Here is a 21,271-nt window from a genome sequence, read left to right on the forward strand (position 1 = left end):
TTAAACACCTACGTCTCGTGATTGTTGTTTTCAGTGTAAATACATTTTTTTACAAGCTTCTTATATTTACTTATAATTGAATAAGGGTGCGTTAAAACAATAACGTAATATGACAACACCTACTCAAAAACATGTGCCAGTCTTAAAAAATATATAAATAATAATTTATTGTAGCTGAATTCTAAAAATATCGCCGCTCGATGGCTGTAGTGACGTTAATAAATTCATTTGAAGTTCGTAAAAAGAACGAAATTAGACAGCCATAATTATTATTGTAAAAAACAACTAGTAGTTCAAATTTCCCGCCAAGATTCCTTCCAAATCGAAATCGAGAATGAAGGCGTCGGAGAGAGATAAGGAGAAGGAGACGGACACGGTCAAAGACAGGACGAAAGAGAAAGACAGAGAGAAAGTGGAAACTCTTCAGGTTGCTGTGGCCACCAAGCATCCTAGCCGGAGTCAGTCACCAGCTCTGACTGATCTGAGGGCGGAATCTCTGCCAATTATGCACGCAGGACAGGTATGTTACGTATTATTTTACCCATTTTACTTTTCTTCCTTTCTTATATTTCGCAAATCCTTTGATAATTCAGAAAAAAAACATGTGACTATATTGTGATCACACTTGAAGGCACATCAAACTATACAAAGATTCTTTGCTTTTTAGGTATCATTATAAATGCACTGAAAATAGTGTTAGGTACGTGGAGGCCCGAGGCACTGATAGTTTTTTTTACTCGTTGATGTTTTTATGTGTTTTTGTTGTTAAGATTTACATATTTTTTAAGGAAGCGACCACCTCATATACTTAATGAAAAACCACCATTGCTAAAAGACGCGATCTTAACAGACGAAAGAGCTCTCTCTGTAGTCCAATTCTTAATCTAACGAATTTCATAAATTTCAGAACTGCATTTTTTTTAATTCGTGATTCTTATTTATATTTATTTAATGAAATTAATAGCGACACACCAGCTTTTAAATATGTATTTTGAAAATTGCTCAGTTTTTTTTTTAGAAAGTCTGACAGATGCTTAATTACATCTTTGAAATGTGTCATGTCTCGTTTACTGGTGTGAGTTTTTAATTTCCTGTCATCCAGCAACATAATATATATAAGTATGTATTCATAATGCACAGCTGATTTCGTGTTGGCATTTTCGCTATATTCGTAATCTATAGAGCGGTGATTCCCGAATTTTTTCGATTCATGAAAAGCTCTGAAATATACCTACCTCTACTATAAAATTTCGGGGAAACCTTATCTCGTTGGCACATTATGTTATCGAGTTCGATGGGTGCAGAAAACAAACATTGTGTTGATATTTTGAAATCATTTTGTGTTAAAATATGTATTTTTTTATATAAAACTTTCCGAAAATGACAGTAATAGCAATTTAATAATATTAGGTACATTCCACAGATTTAGTTTTATTAATCGACAGGTATTTCGGTTGTATCAAAATTATCAAGACTATGGAATCATACGTAATGTAAAAAATTGAGGGAAATTAATGAGTCTGTTTCTCCAATCTTGATAACGGTGTTATAACCTGATGCAGCTATTAAAAAAATAATCATAATTGTGAAATTTTATATTATTAATACCTATTTATACTATTGTTTAATTAAGCCAATAATAGCAATTTAAAAAACCTTAGTATATTATTTTACTTACTTAATTGGCACATTGTATTTCGTTCAAAACCGTTTTGTAAATTCTCTTGGAAGGGTGTTGTAGATCCTTTTTGGAAATTAATGGTATGGAGATTATAGGATTAATAATATAACATTACAGGAACCGGCATTATCAACATCCTCAAAACACAGCAGCGAAAGAAGTCATCATTCCAAGACGCATTCACGAGACCTCACCTCCACACCCGGTGCTTACAATTCGCAGCCGCCACCTTCTAGATCGTTCGTATTGACGGCCATATTTTATTAATTAATTTTGACATATCAATATAGAGTACCTATCTGCTGTCTATTTGATGTAAAATCTTCGCATGCTGTGTATATCTTATCAGTGTTGCTATCTTTTTCATCACTTAACTGTCAATTCTTAGTGCAAATATATTTTATTAAGTAAAATAAAATAGCATGTATTTAGTACTTATTTCGTATAATTTAATAGAGGTCAGGACTAGTCTCCGTCGCTTTGCAGGACATTCTGAATAAGTTGAAATTTTTATTCTGATATTTATTAAATTACAACATACCATATTATCGTCACCTCAATACTACAAATAGATAACTCTGGTTTGGTCATTGTTGGGAAAATGAAATTTAAACTTCACTTGATTAACATAAATCTAGGCTATAATTATTATTTAAAATAGAAATGGAAAATTGTGCTTGTCTAATTGGGAACAATTAAAAAATGTTCAATTGCATGAAAAAATATTGTTGATAACATACTATTTTATTTATTTAATGCATTTATGGTTTTATCTAATATTTTCAAACACAAAACTAATAGAGTTCCAATTAACTTCTGACGTAACTAGTTTTATCATTTTGTAGAGAAGTGAAAATGTAGAATCATATTCAATAGCTATCCCAAAAACAGTGAAAACCAATTTATCTAGTTGTAGTATTGAGGTGACGATATAATAATATGTATTTTACTAAATACTATAAATCTAACACATTATAGCCCATTAGAATAAGACAAGTAGAAAATACGCCTATTTCTCTCGGTTCAGTTTTGCATTCTGCGCCTTTTTAGTTGAACCCCGCTGTCTGTAAATCGTTTTTGTAGCACCGTTACAGAGTGACAGGGTACATCACAATAACAAATGTCATAGGAACATACCCGAAAATAAATACTGTCGTTTAAATTCCAGTTTCAGAATCTCGAAAATATTGAATTTTTTTTATTGGTGATATCCAAGAATTGACAATATTTTAAATGCTTTCAAGATGTTTCATTTAAATTCATATAACACAGTCCACTGTTTACATTCCATAGCCATGCTTCATTTTCCATAAAATCTATTACCAAGAAAATGTTGTTCCTTGAATCACTTCTAGGAAGAAAGTAAAGAACTTCTTTGGCAAGCTGTTGTACTTTGGAAACATTAAATTAATGTGAGCTGGCTTATTTTGTAACGCAATATTTAATTTGAATTTCGATTTTTTTCGCACGGGAAAATCTCTCAAATTCATTGTTTGTTGGATGTACTATCAATGTTGGATCAATAGTTATGGAATAATTGGAAATATTTTCCACGAATGTTTTCTTTTTCAAAATATGTTTTTGTTTTAATGTTATTTAATTTTAGTTGGTTTCAGTCAATATAATTGCATTTTGGCAGCATAATACACTAAATTTAATATAGAATATAGTCGTAAATAATGAAAAAATTACATAAAATTAGTTTAACACATTGACTGCTGACTAGATAATTACTAATAAATTACCACATTTAAATAGCACGCTAATTATATCTAATGGCCACCTGATCGTTACACACTGGGCACATCTTTAGCGTCCAATGTATTAATACCGAAAATATTGGTATTTTTGATTTTTGGAACCGGTATTTTGATACCGATAAATAATTGAATACCGGTTTTGAAATACCAGTATAGCAATCCCTAGTTATATGGGATTAATATAGTGCAAAGATAATGGATGGGTTGAACATAAGATAAATATCTTATCTTGTGCCGTCTTCTATTGAAGATTGACGACTAAACTGTCATATATCTCCTTATTCTGGGAGAGTCGTAATTCATTGGTAATCTACCAATGCCCTAGATATTGCGCCACTTACGGAGGTTGCATAGCCAATCTCCTTCTGCTGCTCTCAATCTTCCCATGCATTATAAGCAGGAGTTAATCATACTTCTCATTGTAGAAAACACGGTTGAAATGTGCAGCTTTTCCACGCTTAAAATTGTGATAATACGATGATTAATTGACTAGTTTTAAAATGTCATCATTTGTAATGTGATTATCCTCATTGAAAACCAATACAGAATTTTTATATCCCGAAATGGGCGTAATGATTAATGGACCAAAAAGTTACCAAATTAATAAAATATGTCCTTAGTTATAAAACATTAGATCGAGAGGTTTAAAAGAATACTATTTTATGTAATAAAAATACTTTATGCAGCCATCAAATGTTTAAAATAAATATATAGGATAATAAGGCTTCAAAATTATATAAATAGATTATCTACAACGTTTAGGGAATGTCCAGGCTTATGCTCTGAAAATACCATAAAATCTCCATTTTGACCTACGTGGCGCATGTAGGCCGTTAATAATAAGTATAATATATAGGCGTAGCTTTTATTGAACCGAAAATAAAATATTATAATGTAACATTCAATAATTGACATGTTCACTTTTTATTTCTCAGTATGGAAGATTCTCCACAGAAACAACCGATTGGAAATCTGTCATCGTTAGTGGAGTACAACACCCAGATCGTTTCGCCAATTGCCATTTCAGCGAGCGCCTATCAAAGTGCCAACGTCTCCTTTTCCAATGTCGGGGACGAATTTGCGTCTCCACAGCCGGGATATAGAGGTAAATGAACCGATAATCTATTCGCATAAATCGTATTGTTAACCGTGCTCGTTTTGAATTTATTATCAAAGTGTTACCATTGGCTAACCCAGTATAATTTTTGACATATGTTATAAATATATCAAACATTAACTGAAATGTTTACTTTACAGAATAATTCGTAATATAGACAATGTGAGAAAATGCGTATCACTCACTTCTAAATGAACTTTATCCTATAACAAAGAGAATTTCAATTTTATTTATTCTTATTCCCAAGACTGGTTGAATTTGTTAATTATGTATTTAAAACATAGGTATGTAGAATTGATCTGTGTGCTATCTATAGCCAAGCGTAATAATAATTTTATATCAGGCTATTGAGTAAGTAATACTTACTTCTGTATTACATTTGAGCCGTTTTTACAATTTTTACACTCACCACAATTGTACCAAGTACACCATTGGTTAAGGCTATTGATGTTGTGATGTAGTGGTGCATAATATTGCACAAGTGTGATATTGAATTATTGGTTATGAAAAGGGTCTGTGAGTTTGTTGTCTAAGTTGGTGTCTTTCTGTTTGGACTGGTCACTTCCAGAACATCGTGAGAGTATCCACCGAAGACCCGTCCTAATGACCAGCCTGTCCCAACCGGGGCCTGCCCATGCGGAATATGTCCTTTCCGAATACCACACGGTGGGCCAAGGTTTGTCCTGGAAGTGCCGAATCATTTGAGTTGCAAAGCTCTTTTTGGCTTGTAACATAGCGATACGCAAGCATGACTCTCTCATTGTCCTTAGTACCATTTTAATAATTTCAGACAGGCATTGTATATACACTGGATATTGTCTTATTGTCAGCCTCCCAATCCCTCAATTTGAATCTTTCATGTTAAAATTATGATATTTTTACGAAATTGTGCCCTCGAGTATGTTAAAAACTTTAAAGTAGATGTAGGAGAGTACGTGTAACCTAACCTCGCTTTTTCATAATATAATTTTATTTATTTCAATAATCCGCTTTCAAGTGTTCCCTAGCCATTAATAATAGAGAGATAACATTTTCAGATCTAAAAGTTTTAAGTTATTTTGACCAATTGAACAAATAGCGTTTGAATATTAGAGATTTACACCCTAACGTTTCTGCCAGCATTCCAAAAAAGAAAGTAAAAGAATGTTGTACGGATTTTGCTATCTGCTATGTTTTTTGATATTTTTAATAATTTTTTTTCACCATGTCCGATCCTAAGATGATCATATTATGGGCCTCCATAAATGTTAGCCACTTGCTGAACCTATAAGTTCCATACTCTGGGTCCAAACGCACATTGAAAAACATGTGATTTTTTTTGCCAGACTGGGATTCGAACCGTAGACCCATGACAGACAAAATAGGGCGACACGATATCTGCTCGGCCCAAACTTTTCTATTATACTTATTATTTATGACTGAATATAATATATTATTCATTTCTTCCAACCATGTCCGATCCTAATAGAATCATATGGGCATCCACAGAGTGGAGGTTTGTATTAATAGATTTTGTTTTTACGAGAAATGGATGTCAGCCACTTGCTCAACCTATTAGGTCCATACTCTGACTCATACACAAATTGAAAAACAATATGTGTACTTGCCAGACCCAGGATTCGAACATGGGACCCACGACGCTATATGCCGACACTTAAGTCGTGCAGCTATATATTATGGAAAGAAATTTGTCGAATATAATCAATCATTCACCATGACATCATAAACAGTATTTATCTTGTACATTGGATATTTTTTCTGACTTAAAACTATTGTATATACAATTACTTTATTGCATTCTTTGAATGAACTCCTATTGATTGGAATTAAACAGGTATTTGGTCATGGGTCTGTTAATTTAAGTGCCAGCATGCTCCTCGAATTATTATCTCTACATCGTGATACAAATCTTTTTAGGGATTATGATCGCAAAATATAACTAAATTTGAATTGGGAATTAAAGTTGTTTGATCATGTTAAAAGTCAACATTGGCAGGTTGGACAATTTTGCGTCATATTATAATCCTTGTAAAGAAGGTTTTATCTGATCATATAAACTTTAATATGAATGCGTACTTTGTATAGAAAACAGCGGCACCTAATTACTTAAAATATCTATTACACCACATGTAACTTTGTTTTAAAACTACAAATGTTCTTCATTGTAACTATAGCGATAAAATTCATATGAATTCATCAGTTAAGGTGAAGTCTTTACTGAGCCTTTTTTAAAGAGGCACATAGCGGAAAAATACGAAGCTTGCAATTTGAGACATTTTTTTGATAATTTACAATATTAACTGTATTAATGAATAAATGTGTATCTGAAAACATTAAAAAAAAAAATATTTTTTATTTTAAGTCAAAGATAAACTTACAATTGTAAAAAATGTAATAAAATGTGAATTTGTTGAATCGGACCGCACCCTATTATTACATATATTTTATGGTCATATTTATTATTAAAATTTAGTTTATTAAGTTTTCTAAGCATCACTTAAGCGGTTTTTGACTAATTCATAGTTTTAATATTTTTTATATCTATTTTAAAAAACATCGATTTAAAAAAAAAATACAAATGTGCATAACTTGAAATCCTTTTTATTTATATCAAATTTTATTTATGTATGGTCCCAATATTGAAGCTTGACCTTAATGATTGTATTTTATTTTCAATTCTTGATTAATTTAAATTATGATCCCGATAGTCTACCAATTATCAGTGTTGCTTTTATCAATAATTTATTGTTGGCATACCTAATTGAATCACATTCATCTCATTATTTGGGAAAGATTTTGTTAATATTTACTAAATATGTGAAAAATGTTTTTTGTTTATTTTTTTAATATTGATTTTTAAAAACTTAAAATATCTTTTTTTAGATTACAAATTTTAATATGTCCCATCCCAATCCATAATGTATATACATAAAAAAATATAAATACAGTACAGTGAGTCCTTGACTTACAGCGGGGTTTCGTTCTGCCACCTAGGTTGTAAGTCGAATTTCATTGTAACAGGCAAGTGCTTGTTGAATGAGGCCGCATACCTGCGAAGATCTATCGGTGTCTGAGTTTATATTTTCATATTTTTGAATTGTATCATTGAGTTGGCTAAAAACTGCAGCCGTGCCTTTTAACACAATTGTTTTTGGGTGGTTCTTCAAGTTCATCTAGTTCTTAGAGCGCTATTAAAAGCTATGTTTTTGTTCATCGCCATAATTTTTTATTTTTGGAATGTAACAGTTGTTAAGCCAGTCTTGAAAAGGGCATTGTGACCAGTGCCTTTTTATTCCAACGATAATGTAGCGGTAAAGTAGACTTATCGATTCCCTTGAAGGCTCTTGGATTTTTAGATTGATAAATCAAATGGATTCAGTTTATAACCGGCGACATTTCCACCCAACAAAAGGGTTACATGATCTTTCCATGCTTCAAAACCGAGCATGCACTTAGCTTACATTTGAATGTTTCTTCATATTATGATAGCTTTCACGTTTTTTAAATCTTTCAGACCAGCCGGAGTTTGCATTCAAATTTTGTTTACAGTTGTCATCCTCCTTCTTCTTTAAATCAATTAATTAATGTTCCAGTGATAAGCCTGGCACTGTTTTCCCTCACTTATGCTGTTTTATTATTGTTATTTCCATTTCTAAGTCTATTGCTTTCTCTTATTTACCTATATCACTTTTAATAGCCATTTTATGAGTAGAAAAATCACAAATAAATTATAGTAGAACTTCAAATCTAAGCCGCGAAACGCGTTTAAACTAAAAAAAACAGCTTTTTTTACGATTTTTTCGTTCTTCGTAAGTGCGAATGGTCGTAAGTCGAGAACTCATTATGTACTCTCGATTATTTGGAATAAATAAAAAATATGAAGAATTAAAACTATCAAATTAATTTTATTTAAAAAGACCATAACATATTTCTAATTCAAAATGTTCTTTTACATGTTTAATGCTATTGATATATTACATAAGATACTATTTTACATGTGTTCACAGATTTCTTACATTTAATTATGATTTTGATGTTTCCCCACCTTGTTCATTTCATGCACGAGGTAATCAAGCGTTTACTGTATTTGATAATTTTTTATTTTCGGAAGCAAATTGTTTGCTTAAATGTGATCTAACACACCATTATTATGTAAAATAATATTTAAGTGAGATGTTAATTACAGTTTTATCATTTCTAATTGAAAATGTCTGTTGGGACGAAATATTAAAAAAATCGGTTTTATGTTAAAAATTATAAATTAATTAATAAACTATAACTTTATTTACCGAATTTTTTGTTTTTTTATAATACAATTTTTATTATAGCAAGATAAAAAAGGTTAATTTATGTTCAATAGATTAGGATTTTCGTATTACTGAAAAGTCATAGCATAGACTGCTTGTACATTTTGGCATATTATATTCATATGGTAATAATGATCTTGTTGTGTTGACAGGTGTTCACGGCGACGAGGGTGATTGCGGCGCCAGTGGAGGAACGACGAGAGCGGCAACAGAAATCGCCAGCCTCAACAAAAAAGTCATCCAAACCAAAGAACTCATACGCTTAGAACAAAACATTAGAGATGGTCAGTTTCATAAATTTCAGATTACGGATGTGTTTGGATGAAAGAATCAGTAGAATTAATTATTAGTGATCATTTTTGATAGTTTATGCTATATTTTTTTTAAGCTAAAGACAATGTAATAATCATTTGCTTATTGGTTAGACAAGATATGGGTTTTAAATGATATATTATAGCAATAATTCACGTTGTGTTTAACCAAATATTGATGCAAACCTGATGTAAATAAACTAAATATATGAAAGCCCAGCTGAAAATTAAAGCTACCGGGACTAATGATAAATTTTGATGGAAGTCATTTCGAATTATAACTGCATTATTGGTGCGGTCTCGTCATCACCCCCCCCCAATTGCAAAAAACTGCAAGCATTTAAACATATTTTTAAATGCGCTCAAACAGTCAATTCAAAAACTAGTAAATATGCAGATAAAATTAAAGAAAATACTGAATTGGTTTATTGATTTATATATTTTCGTTACAACCAGGAACAATGTGACAAGATATATGTCAAATCATCCAGATGTGTCTTATTTCTGTTGAATCACTGGAAATCTATATCTACTGTAATGAAAAAATTTCTTAATTATTATATACTTACCTATAGAATCTAGTATTTATCTTTATTAATAAATATGTAATAAGTAAAAAGTTACTTTTGTTCTTTGTAGACAATGTGAACGAGTACCTGAAGTTGGCGGGAAATGCTGATAAACAACAGCTGCAGAGGATCAAAGCTGTATTTGAGAAGAAAAACCAAAAGTCAGCAAACTCAATTGCTCAGCTGCAGAAAAAATTGGAGGCATACTCCAAGAGAATCAAGAACTGGGAGGTAAGACCAATTTTATTTTATTATCTACCTTCATTATTCTTTTTACATCAAAAATTTGCTTTGGATTCAAACACAAATTGGATAATTAATAACACAATTCACTGATAAAACGGATGACAGTTTTTGGTTGTTTAAAAAAAATCTTGAATACATGGATAATGTTTGCTTTAATTGCATTGTGATTGATGATTATAAAATTTCAGACCCATGGATCTAGCGGAGGCCAAGGATCACATAGGCAGCCGAGAGAAATGCTCAGAGACATGGGGCAAGGTCTCAAGTATGTATTTTCGCCTTCCTATTATTCTTATTAGTCCATACTATGAAAGAAGCTGGAAATTAATAACAATAAGGTGTGTGTTATATTTTTTTGTGTTGTCTATACTAAAGATTGTAATTTTTTTTTTGTAGAAATGTTGGAGGCAATATAAGAACAGGAATTACAGGTCTCGGAGGTACAGTCATGTCAAAGCCGAGAGAGTTTGCTCACCTCATTAAAAATAAGTTCGGCTCCGCTGACAATATAAACCAGATGGCAGGCCGTAAGTTTACATACTTATTTCTTTTATTACATCGTTTCAATATTGCAATGAACGTAATATTTATTTTAGCATAAACTTTCCTTGGTGTCCAACGGTGTTTAATTTTATTATTTTTTTTGTGCAAGCTCCCCACCCGGAATTGAGAGGTAATAGAAGTAATCATTTACTATATTATGTACATGTGATTTTTCTTTATTTTTCTGAAAAATGATTAGTAATTTAAATATACGGTATTGTTACGTATATTTATTGTGTTTGTAGTACGCTGTAGACTTATCAAGACTGATATTGTGTGAGAACGTGGAAATAAAAATCCCCCTTGCTCTTTTACTTACATATCAATACGCCGACTCACACTTCCATTCTTTACACTACACACAGCCATGACATTCTGTTGTGAGAATAGATGTCAAACTGACATAATAGCCAAGATTCCTAGGATGGTATTCAATTGTGTGCATCTTTTATGACCAGGTTAAAGTTTTTACAATTCTGTGATAAATTCACAATCTAGATTTTCATTGTACTTCTTACCAAATTAGACGAGCAGACTTGACGACTCCCACTGAACATTTAGTTTAGCCCAATCGAGAAATGTCACTTTAAATATTTTCATCACATAATGCTTAAATGTTGTCAGTTTGATATTTGCTTGTATAATGATAGTCACCTAACTTTATTTATTATTATTTTTTAAAAAGAATAATATGCCAGTAAATACAATCAGTAACTTATTAATTATTCAAATACACAACCTCCAGTTCGCGGTGACATTTAAAGTAAGAAAATATTATGGAAGACAGTTTAGTATAGCCATCAAACTGACCAATAGATATTTTTTTGGTTTCCTAACAATTTTAAACACTAGCAACACAACACAGCTATCAGATGAAACCACCAAAACAAGTGTTGAGATAATTGAATTGGTTCATTATAGAGGATTACAAATGTGTATAAATTTTTGATGAATTTCATTTTAAAGTTGGTAGGTAGTATTAATTTGTATGTATAATGGTTACAGAAGGATTTTCTACAATAGTTAAAAAACTACAGATCATCTTACTTGCGGCAAATATTGAAAGTATTATCGTGTAAACTTGGTTGAGTTGGCTAAAGTGTTGTAATGTAATATTTGTTGCTTTAGGAAACAACTGGTCGGAAGGGCGGAGAGCGGAAGGCGAGAGCAGTAGCGGGGGTGGAGCTCACACTCTGCCGGGCACAATGCGAAACGACCAGGGTCAGCCGCCTTCCAACTCGTCAGGACAAACCGGGAACGCTTCATCAAACGCACTATCTCATCCCCACAAGCTCACCTCAGAGGAAGGGAGCGAATCCTCTTCGGCCACTAGTGAAAGCATTCCCGGGTTAGTAAAATTTATAACTAATTTTATATACATACATATTGATCTTATTTTTAAATTAGCCAACTTTATGGGGAGGGGACACTTTGTCACTTTAAAAAAATAGGTACACGTTTTATATTAAATTTAATCTTGTGATATGTATACAGATTTCCAAACCAAAGCGGAGGTAGCAATCTTGGCGAGGGAGTGTTCACGTTGAAGCCGATCTTCGCTGAGCTCCAAGAGATGCGGGAGGAAATCGAAACACTCTCCTTAAAAACTGACGCATCTTGCAAGGTATGTCAACAACCTGTATTGAACATGGAAAGTCAAAAATATTGTAAAGGACAATATGCAACTTTGCAATAGAGTAAAATAAAATAAGTGTAATTGATTCTCGAATATATTTTTCACTATTAAAAAAAAATCGTTACTTCGTTACGGAATAATTTTTGGAAATTATTATAAACAATACTAAGTAATCCATTTGTTCGTACTGCTGAACCCAAGCAGATAAAACCGAACACAAGCGGATAAAGCCGAACCAGCATCCAGTCAATAATGAGCCGAACACAAGAATTTTGTATTGACACGTCAGACATATCAACATATCCTACAATTTTATTAGTCATGTCATTGCTATTGCAGCAAAAGAGTCAGATCTTGCATCTCAATTCTCAATGTAATTGACATACTCTTTCTTGTTCTCAAAGTTAGCACGGCCAAGCGAGGGGCTGTTAAAAGATATCACCTTTTGATAGTAAGTAGATGGAATAGTAGTGAAAGTGATTAATGTGATATATTTATCACAATTAGCTCTTTTTTGATTTTAAGTGATGTATTAAAATAGGCTTGGCTTGCTGGGTGGTATTATTATTTTAAAACATATGAACTTGTACATTTAATTTTTATATTTATGATTGTAATATACTACTGTTGTATATTCAATATTGTATATATGTACATACAGGTAAAACAAAACTCCGATATTGAGGTTAGTGCCTGTGATCCCACATTTCTGCCATTCCTACTCACCCATCCACTCTATACAGTCCACTCAAATTACAACCAAACGTATTTTACACTTGTAAAACACTAAAATGGTATTTCACTTATGTGATCATCACCATTTAAGTACCTAACTAAGATAAATCAGAATTTCTCCTACGTACGGGGCATAATAATATGAAGTTAAATTTAAACTCTTTTCTGAGAATTTGTCGGTGGCTAAACCTTATTGAACGTGGGGAAGTAATGGGGGTGAATGTAAGAAGGCTTCAAATACTTGTGCACTGGATTTGAATATGTACATATGTTAAAATTGTATTTATTTTTGTGTTCCAGGCATTACGATCCGGACTTTCATATGTTGAAATTAGTCTGCAAGAGGAGAGATTCAGGTCGGAACGTCTCGAAGAACAAATCAATGATCTCACAGAACTTCATCAAAATGAGGTAAGATTTGTGTTATATACTAATTGACCTATATGAAATAGCTTAGCTTGTAAATTGTTTCAATGAATCTATTGTATGTATTATAATATTTATGTTAATGTTTTTAGGTTGAAAACTTAAAGCAGGCATTAGCCGACGTTGAAGAGAAGGTTCAATATCAAAGCGAGGAAAGAGTCAGAGATATACACGAAATGCTGGAACTCTGCCAAACTAAGGTGAGCAATTTAATTGTTTCCATTCTTCAACATTCCATTTGGATATAAAGTGAAGCTAATTGCTATAATGTGGATATGTATTTTGGGAAATATCCCAGCTGTTAAGGTTTACATGGCAAATTTATTATGTATAAGTAATCTGTTTCATATACCTATCTTTTTGTTTGACGGATAAGTTCTCAATTCATTATTACATAATGGTAAATGATGTTTTTGTGCATCGATTGTAATTGGTCGGTTTTTACATTAGCTTATTTTTTTTTATCATATTTTATTTTCAAATTAAGATGACTATGTCCATTTCCATTAGCTGATACACACTATTTTGCAATAAGTATTAACAAAATAAAATTGGACACAACTATATCATCATCATAAGCTGGCGTTGATCCACTGCTGGATGAAGGTCTCCTATAGCTTCTTCCATCCTTCTCGGTCCCCAGTTCTTCACTGTCACTCACATCCATTGAACTTAAGGCGAAGTCTTCACTGAGCCCTTTTTAAAGAGGCACCTAGTGGAAAAATAGGAAGCTTGCAATTTGAGACATTTTTTTGATAATTTACAATTTCAACTATATTAATGAATAAATATGTATTAGAAAACATTAAAAAGAAAAATATTTTTTATTTTAAGTCAAAGATAAACTTACAATTGTAAAAAATGTAATAAAATGTGAATTTGTTAAATCAGACCGCACCCTATTATTACATATATTTTATGGTCATATTTATTATTAAAAATTAGTTTATTAAGTTTTCTAAGCATCACCTAAGCGATTTTTGACTAATTCATAGTTTTAATATTTTTTATATCTATTTTAAAAAACATCAATTTTTATAAAAAATATAAATGTGTTTAACTTGAAATTCTTTTTATTTATATCAAATCAATTATTTTTATAAATATAAATAAAATATTTATATAAATATAAATAAAAAGGATTTCAAGTTATACACATTTATATTTTTTATAAAAATCGATGTTTTTTAAAAAAGATATAAAAAATATTAACACAATGAATTAGTCAAATATCTCTTAGATGATGCTTAGAAAACTTAATAAACTAAATTTTAATAATAAATATGACCATAAAATATATGTAATAATAGGGTGCGGTCCGATACAACAAATTCACATTTTATTACATTTTTTACAATTGTAAGTTTGTCTTTGACTTAAAATAAAAAATATTTTTCTTTTTAATGTTTTCAGATACATATTTATTCATTAATATAGTTGGAATTGTAAATTATCAAAAAAATGTCTCAAATTGCAAGCTTCGTGTTTTTCCGCTAGGTGCCTCTTTAAAAAAGGCTCAGTGAAGACTTCGCCTTAATGAGTTTGTTTACCCAGTGGGTTCTAGGGCGTCCCTGGAGTCATGTAATTCCCCTTGGATACTACTGTATGACAGGATTTGTCCACTCACCGAGCCCATTTCCATTTCATTTTCTCAGTGACCTCTATCACATTGTATAATCTATCTTATCATCACTTTAAATACTTTGTTTCTGTAAACCGTTAGGTTTTTAAACATTTGTTTTGTATGATTTTGACGCGGTTTAGATGTTATAAGTCATTAAATATTGTGTGAAATTATAAGAATGTGTATGTATTTTTTATTAGGTTTTGATCATATTATTATGTGTGACTTATCGGTTTTTGAAATAAGATACCTCATATATACATTAATATTGCAGTATTAATAGGGGTAAAACACTATTGAGGAGAATGGATATGTTCATACAGTTCAAAAGAAGTCAATTACTATAAATATATTTTTAGAATGATATTATATTTCTTAACATGACATTAAATGAAAACGAAATGATTTTTTAAAGTTTATTTAAGATTTCTGAATACATACATCTTCTGTTTTGTGTCTTGATAGATGGAAAGAATTAATAAATGGTTTTTTATTTGTATTTCAGATAAGTAAAATGGAACACCAGGCCATGCAACAGCAGCAGTACGTGAACTTGGAGGGCATCGAAGGCTTCAACGCGCGAGTTCTGGCCGTCAAGTTGATCAATGTGGTGCTGACGGTTCTGCAGGTGGTCCTCCTGTTGGTGGCCACGGCTGCCGGGATACTTATGCCTTTCTTGAGGACCAGGTAAATATACAAATTAATTTAATAACAGTAGAAGTACTGTTTAAAATTTATGTGAAACACGCTATCGCTATGTGAAGATAAATATTTATTATTTAGACACTTGTTATAAATCAAAGATAATTTTTGTGTTATCTTAGCAAAAACGTTCTTTTGTATGTATAAAAAAATTCCTCTTTCAGTTGTTAAAGAGTTGTCTTTAATTTTTTTTATTTATCATTACATATTGGTATAATTATTTTTTTCATTCATACTGCTCGCTTAAAAGCCATCATTGTCTTCTTTCTAAATTTGGTATTTATTAAAAACAGAAAGAATATTTTGTTTTGCCGATTCTTTAAAGTTAGGTAAAGGTGATGTCCTTCGCTAGTGAGAGCATTTAAATATATGACAAACATTACACTACGTGATAGCTCAAATCATGTAAAACATATTATAGCACACAATACAAATAATATTCTCACGTTTAAGTCAAAAAACTAAATACGTATCTCCTTATATTTTTCAACATATGAATACTGTATTGTCTCGAATATAACGCAACCTATCTATTATATTTAACAACTGAAAGGAAAAATTGAATCAAAAAAAAATGAAAATCTTTCATTCAATACTCGAATTATCATCCGTATCGCTTCAATATTGCTTTGATGTGTCGTTCTTTTATGTTATTACAGTACACTCTCAGTAATCCGCCACCCCAAAAACCAGAGAAGTGTCCAATTAGTGAAAACGGCGGATTATAGTGCATACATACAAAATAATATGGTAAAAATTAAACCAGGTACATATTTCGTAAAAATAGTTTTTATTGAGAAATTTGTACTGGCAACTATGTAATGGTTTTCTTTATAATCAAAATCAAGTATTTATTAAATTATACCTACATATTAAATAAGCTAAGTTTATTCCCACGTGTATTAAACCATGAGCGGCCAAACAATATTGTACATTTTAGCTATGTCAGTAAATGAAGCACCACTATCTTTCGTAAAATGTCCAATTTTTGTTTTAAAGTTAATGTGTCATGTTCGAGAAGACTCCATTTTGTTAACTTATTCAAACAAAGAACGTGGCAGAAGAAACGAATAGAAACACATGCGTCAGTTGCTAGAATACACAGCGGACTAACCTATGGGACTAACTGAAATAAAATGATAATATTATTGACTCACAGAGCTTGATTTTGTGTTTTCAACCAGTAAAAATAATGGCGGATTATAGTAGTTGTCGGATAAGCAAGCGGCGGATTACTGAGAGTGTACTGTATTATTAATGTTTTTCATCTTTTTATAAATGTCATCTTATCTTCTCTCCAATCCAGATTGTTTAAGACAATTCTTAATACTATTTTTGATACACGGCATGACTATTTATCGTTAAAATTTAGTCAATATTTTATTAGTATTGTTTTTCTTAGAACTTGAACATAAGCCCCGCTGACTATTACTACGGTTAAACACAAACACAAATCGCAGGAAGTAGCAGTCTGTTTTTGGGACGGATCGCATATGGAGATATTTTGATTATGTTGCAGTTTGTTAAGCGTACGACACCACCGCATCCTAATATCCCCATATCCTTAACAGACTTTAAATTATTCACCTGGACTGCTACATCCTGCGATTTGTGGTTGAGTCTGGGGCCACCATAATGAACAGCAGGGAGCGGCTTAACGTGAATCTATAGAAAAATATTTTACATATAAAAAAAATATTTGGGACAATACCTGCATACAATGTCATAGATATGTACAAAGTTTTCGCTTACATTTCTTAGAAGTAGCTCCAAATTTTAAAAGTTGCCCTAAATAGAGCTCCAAGTTTCTTATTTTGTGTAATAGGCCCTTTGGAGCGGCAACGTGTCGGCTTATAGTCCATGGGTCATGCATTCAAATCCTGGGTCTGCCAAATTTACATGTTATTATTTCATTGTGTTTGGGACTCAGAGTATGAGCAAATGGCTAACACCCATTTCTCGTAAAAACAAATATCTTTCAAGAAACCCCATCGTGAGGCGGCCCAGATCCACATAGGATTATAGAGCCAAAATAGACCCTTTGAAAATTATAAATAATTTGAAGACTAATCGAAAGTTGCTTAAAGATTAGTTTTGACTTACGTAAATATTATCCCAGTGTATTAATTAGAACATAATTAATATGTTGTTTATTTGTTACAAATTACAATTTTAAAAAAATTGTGAAAACTAAGCCAGTTTATTATTATTGAACATAAGTAAAATCCTGGGTTTCGTTGTATTTGGAGATCATATGGGTTAAGCTGTACATGTTTCATTAAAATGCAGCTTAGTCATTGTTTAGATGTGCATAAGTGTTTATTGTTTATCTCATCTCATTCTTTTGTTTTACTCATAACATTTTTTTATTTTTTCTTTTGTTTGGAATTGAATTGTGCGCAGGGACGATCTGAAATCAAAGTACTATAACGGCAATGGTGCTCACGGCGGACACACGCAATCCTTGTTTTTGCACACGTAAGTGTCCATCTGCATAACATTAACAATATTGCATATTATGGTATCACCAATGGAAGTTGAGTGGTATGCTACAATCAATAAATAAGACAGCGGCACTGTTATGTTGTGTCTTTTCAAGCACATTGACATTATGTATAGGATCCCAGAATTGCAAACCTAGCTCACAATGTCATGCGCAAAAAAGTGGAATGTATCAGTATGTCGTAGTGATTGAATTTTATTTGTAGCATATTCCTAAACTATCGTCGGCCTACTCTCATTATTTGAAAGAGTCTTATAACTTTTATAAGGTCTTGAAGAAGACACGATATGTGCCTTCTAAATTAAAAATTAACACTTCACTGAAAAGCTCCTCCATATATTTCATTTCACAAATAAAATATATTAAACCTTGTATTAAATATAGAATATTTTTTTTACTGTTACTTCTTAGTGAAAAAAGACGATATAAAGACATAAAACACATTTAGTTTTGTTGGTTATTTTATTTTTGTACATTTTCCACATATTTTTAATAATATGTACTCTGAGACTGGCTTTTTAGTCTTTGTGACAAATTCGTAACAAAAACGTCTACAACGCAATGTTTATTGAATTTTGTTGACACTTACACATTCACAAGAAATGTCATTAATAATTTAAAAATTATTTCAATTTCTCTTAATGTTACAGATATGTACGTTGTTTTCAGATTGTCTTATTGAAATTTAAATATGTTTCAGAATAGTAATGTTGTTAATTTTTACCATATAGATATTAATAAAATATCAATTTTCCTTTACAGGGTCCGTATTTTAACGACGTCAATGGTGGTGATCGGTGCAGTGTTTGTTCTGAAGCAGTGGCCGGAAGTGTGGGAGATATCCTCGCATCTCATGGAGAAGCTCCGCAAAACCATAGTCAGCACTTCTGCGGAGCCCGCCACCGACAGATAACCGCTCGATCACGACGAAGAAGAAGGAGATGAAGATACTTCTCAGTACTGCTGACTTTGTAGAAGACCGATAGTAAAATGGAGGATGATATTGAAATATGCATCCGCGAGTGATAGGAATGAGGTTGTCGACATGTGCTATTGCTGGAAAAAGAATATTGTTTTGACTTTCGAGAAACATTGGTTGTTTTATTGGCTACGACGTAGAATGCGTTTTTTTATGTTTCACGCTGAGAAATATACCATGCAGGATGATTTTTTGATAGGAGACATGAGGACTAGTAAATAGAGAATGAATTACTGGAAAGTTGTGAAGAATCGGAATATTTTCGTTTGACCAATTTCAATTTTGCTCCAATATTAAATATTAATTTAAATATGCATAATCGTACTGCTTTATATATAATAAAAAGAAAGAAAAACTATAATTAAAGGATGTCTGTTGACTGGATGATAAGATTTTTTTTAGTTTTGTACGAAATCCGAGAATAATATTTCAGTGGTTCGACCGAACATCGAACAAAAAAGTGAGAAACATATAATTATACAAGTAAGAGTGTGAGGTGCAAATATTATTTAGGAAAAAAATACAACGCCGGGCGATCCTACCTAATTATGGCGAGAGTTCAGAACAGAGCGATGAAAAATAGCAGATGAAGAGTTTTCATGACATTGTTGAAGTTCCTATTGATATTTTCTTGTTTGCATGGTCAGCGCAAGAGTTTTTGCCCCAATGACTATTATTACTTTATTCTGACTGTTAAAATAGTATTGTAACCATACTTCTAGTCACCCAAATTTTAAATAGACCTGTCATCACCCATTGAATTTAAATTGTTTTTTTATACATAGTCATCCTGAAAACATTGATTAGAATTATGAATCAAACTCATTTGTATATACATACTGATTTTAACCAAGCTTAAAGAAACCTTTTATTATACAAAGGGGAGTACTGAATATTCTGTATTGTATTTACGTATTACCATAGTTGTTTGAAATAAACTACAAATTGTAGTCATACTTATACTAAAAAAAATATTTATACTTTGGTGCAAAAATTCATGCTGCAGTATATATATAATATATATTATAACCTGTAAAGAATAATTTTTAAAATTTCGTATCAAAATATTGCTTTCACGTCAGCCATATTAATTATTGAGGAAAACTGACTGCTGTCATGATGATAGTTAATATCGCACACAAACGTATTTCATTAGAACTATTTTGTTTATTATTGGCCTACCATTTTGCTTATTAATTAATGTGGCTGTCAATTTCAAAAATTGACAATTTGAAATTGATTTATATATCGATGATGATCGCCAATTAATGTGATATACTCGTCTGTTGTCATTTCCATTTTTATAATTTCAAAAAAAAAAAACTAAATATTTTATGTATACCCGAGTCTTAATTTTGCAGGATGTATTGCAAAATATTGACTGTTTTTAATCTTCAATTTTATCTTCAAATTAACAATGTGTACGTATATTTTTTTTAAAAATAATTATTATTGTTTCAAAGTGCACAATACACACGTCCAATATTTTTCAAAATTGAACGTAAATCGGTTCCATCCACATAACAAGTAATAAAATAATAGTGATTGCAATTCGGTCCCCCTTCTCCATTAGGGGGGCCCATTCGATCGCATTAAAAAATGAATAATATGTATTTTGGAATTTTTACCATTTTAAAGTAATGTGAACGTACGATATTAGTCGCCATTAGCGGAAATACTTTTTTTGATAGTGCGATGTAGGCACCATCTAGTGGGCGTTTTTTAAAGTTACCCTAACTAGGGATGCGTAAAAGTGTCAGTCGGATAGAAGTGAAAAGAGAATTAACCGTATGACGACTGCTGGATCTCTATTTTATTCTGTCGCTTTGGCGCATCTCTACTCGAAACTAGTAAATAAGTAATTTAAATATGTGACAGCATGTTTTAATTTAAATCCTGAAGGAAAACAGCCTTTGCTAATTATTATTTCATAAAGCTTCAATTGAAATTCAGTAGAACTTGTAACTTTTACTACATTTTAATAGATTTCTTTACCGACCAATAATCTTGTTATAGTAAATTTTGTATAGAACCCTCGTCGCTTATTAAAGTCAATTAAATATTGCATTAGTACTGACCTTCACACAGATTTAAACTATGTATGCAATAAATAGGTACATAAAAATATGTCA

At 31.5% G+C, this 21,271-nt stretch overlaps 1 protein-coding gene across 3 annotated transcripts; it reads left to right on the plus strand.

Moving 5' to 3' along the window:
- Nucleotides 1-32: 32 nt before the first annotated feature.
- Nucleotides 33-19,476, plus strand: Dmtn (transmembrane and coiled-coil domain 2 protein Dmtn). 3 transcript variants are annotated; one of them, XM_085953946.1, is made up of 15 exons: nucleotides 33-520; nucleotides 1,799-1,920; nucleotides 4,377-4,546; nucleotides 5,127-5,234; nucleotides 9,018-9,149; nucleotides 9,816-9,976; nucleotides 10,180-10,256; nucleotides 10,388-10,518; nucleotides 11,663-11,882; nucleotides 12,029-12,158; nucleotides 13,206-13,316; nucleotides 13,424-13,531; nucleotides 15,461-15,642; nucleotides 18,061-18,135; nucleotides 18,923-19,476. In XM_085953946.1, the coding sequence occupies exons 1-15, from the start codon at nucleotides 335-337 to the stop codon at nucleotides 19,071-19,073; spliced, it is 2,064 nt and encodes a 687-aa protein (XP_085810072.1). In that variant the 5' UTR covers nucleotides 33-334; the 3' UTR covers nucleotides 19,074-19,476. The 3 variants fall into 3 exon arrangements, with proteins under 3 accessions (XP_085810072.1, XP_085810073.1, XP_085810074.1); XM_085953947.1 differs by lacking the exon at nucleotides 18,061-18,135; XM_085953948.1 differs by lacking the exon at nucleotides 5,127-5,234.
- The last annotated feature ends 1,795 nt before the right edge of the window (nucleotides 19,477-21,271 follow it).

The sequence above is a fragment of the Rhyacophila brunnea genome, unplaced genomic scaffold, assembly GCF_057557595.1.
Source record: "Rhyacophila brunnea isolate RB1 unplaced genomic scaffold, BYU_Rbru_1.0 scaffold_4, whole genome shotgun sequence".
NCBI lineage: Eukaryota > Metazoa > Arthropoda > Insecta > Trichoptera > Rhyacophilidae > Rhyacophila > Rhyacophila brunnea.

Coding starts and splice junctions, on each gene's coding strand:
- Dmtn (XM_085953946.1), top strand. CDS start 335: ATGAAGGCGTCGGAGAGAGATAAGGAGAAGGAGACGGACACGGTCAAA. Junction 521..1,798: donor CAATTATGCACGCAGGACAG/GTATGTTACGTA, acceptor ATAACATTACAG/GAACCGGCATTATCAACATC. Junction 12,159..13,205: donor AAACTGACGCATCTTGCAAG/GTATGTCAACAA, acceptor TTTGTGTTCCAG/GCATTACGATCCGGACTTTC.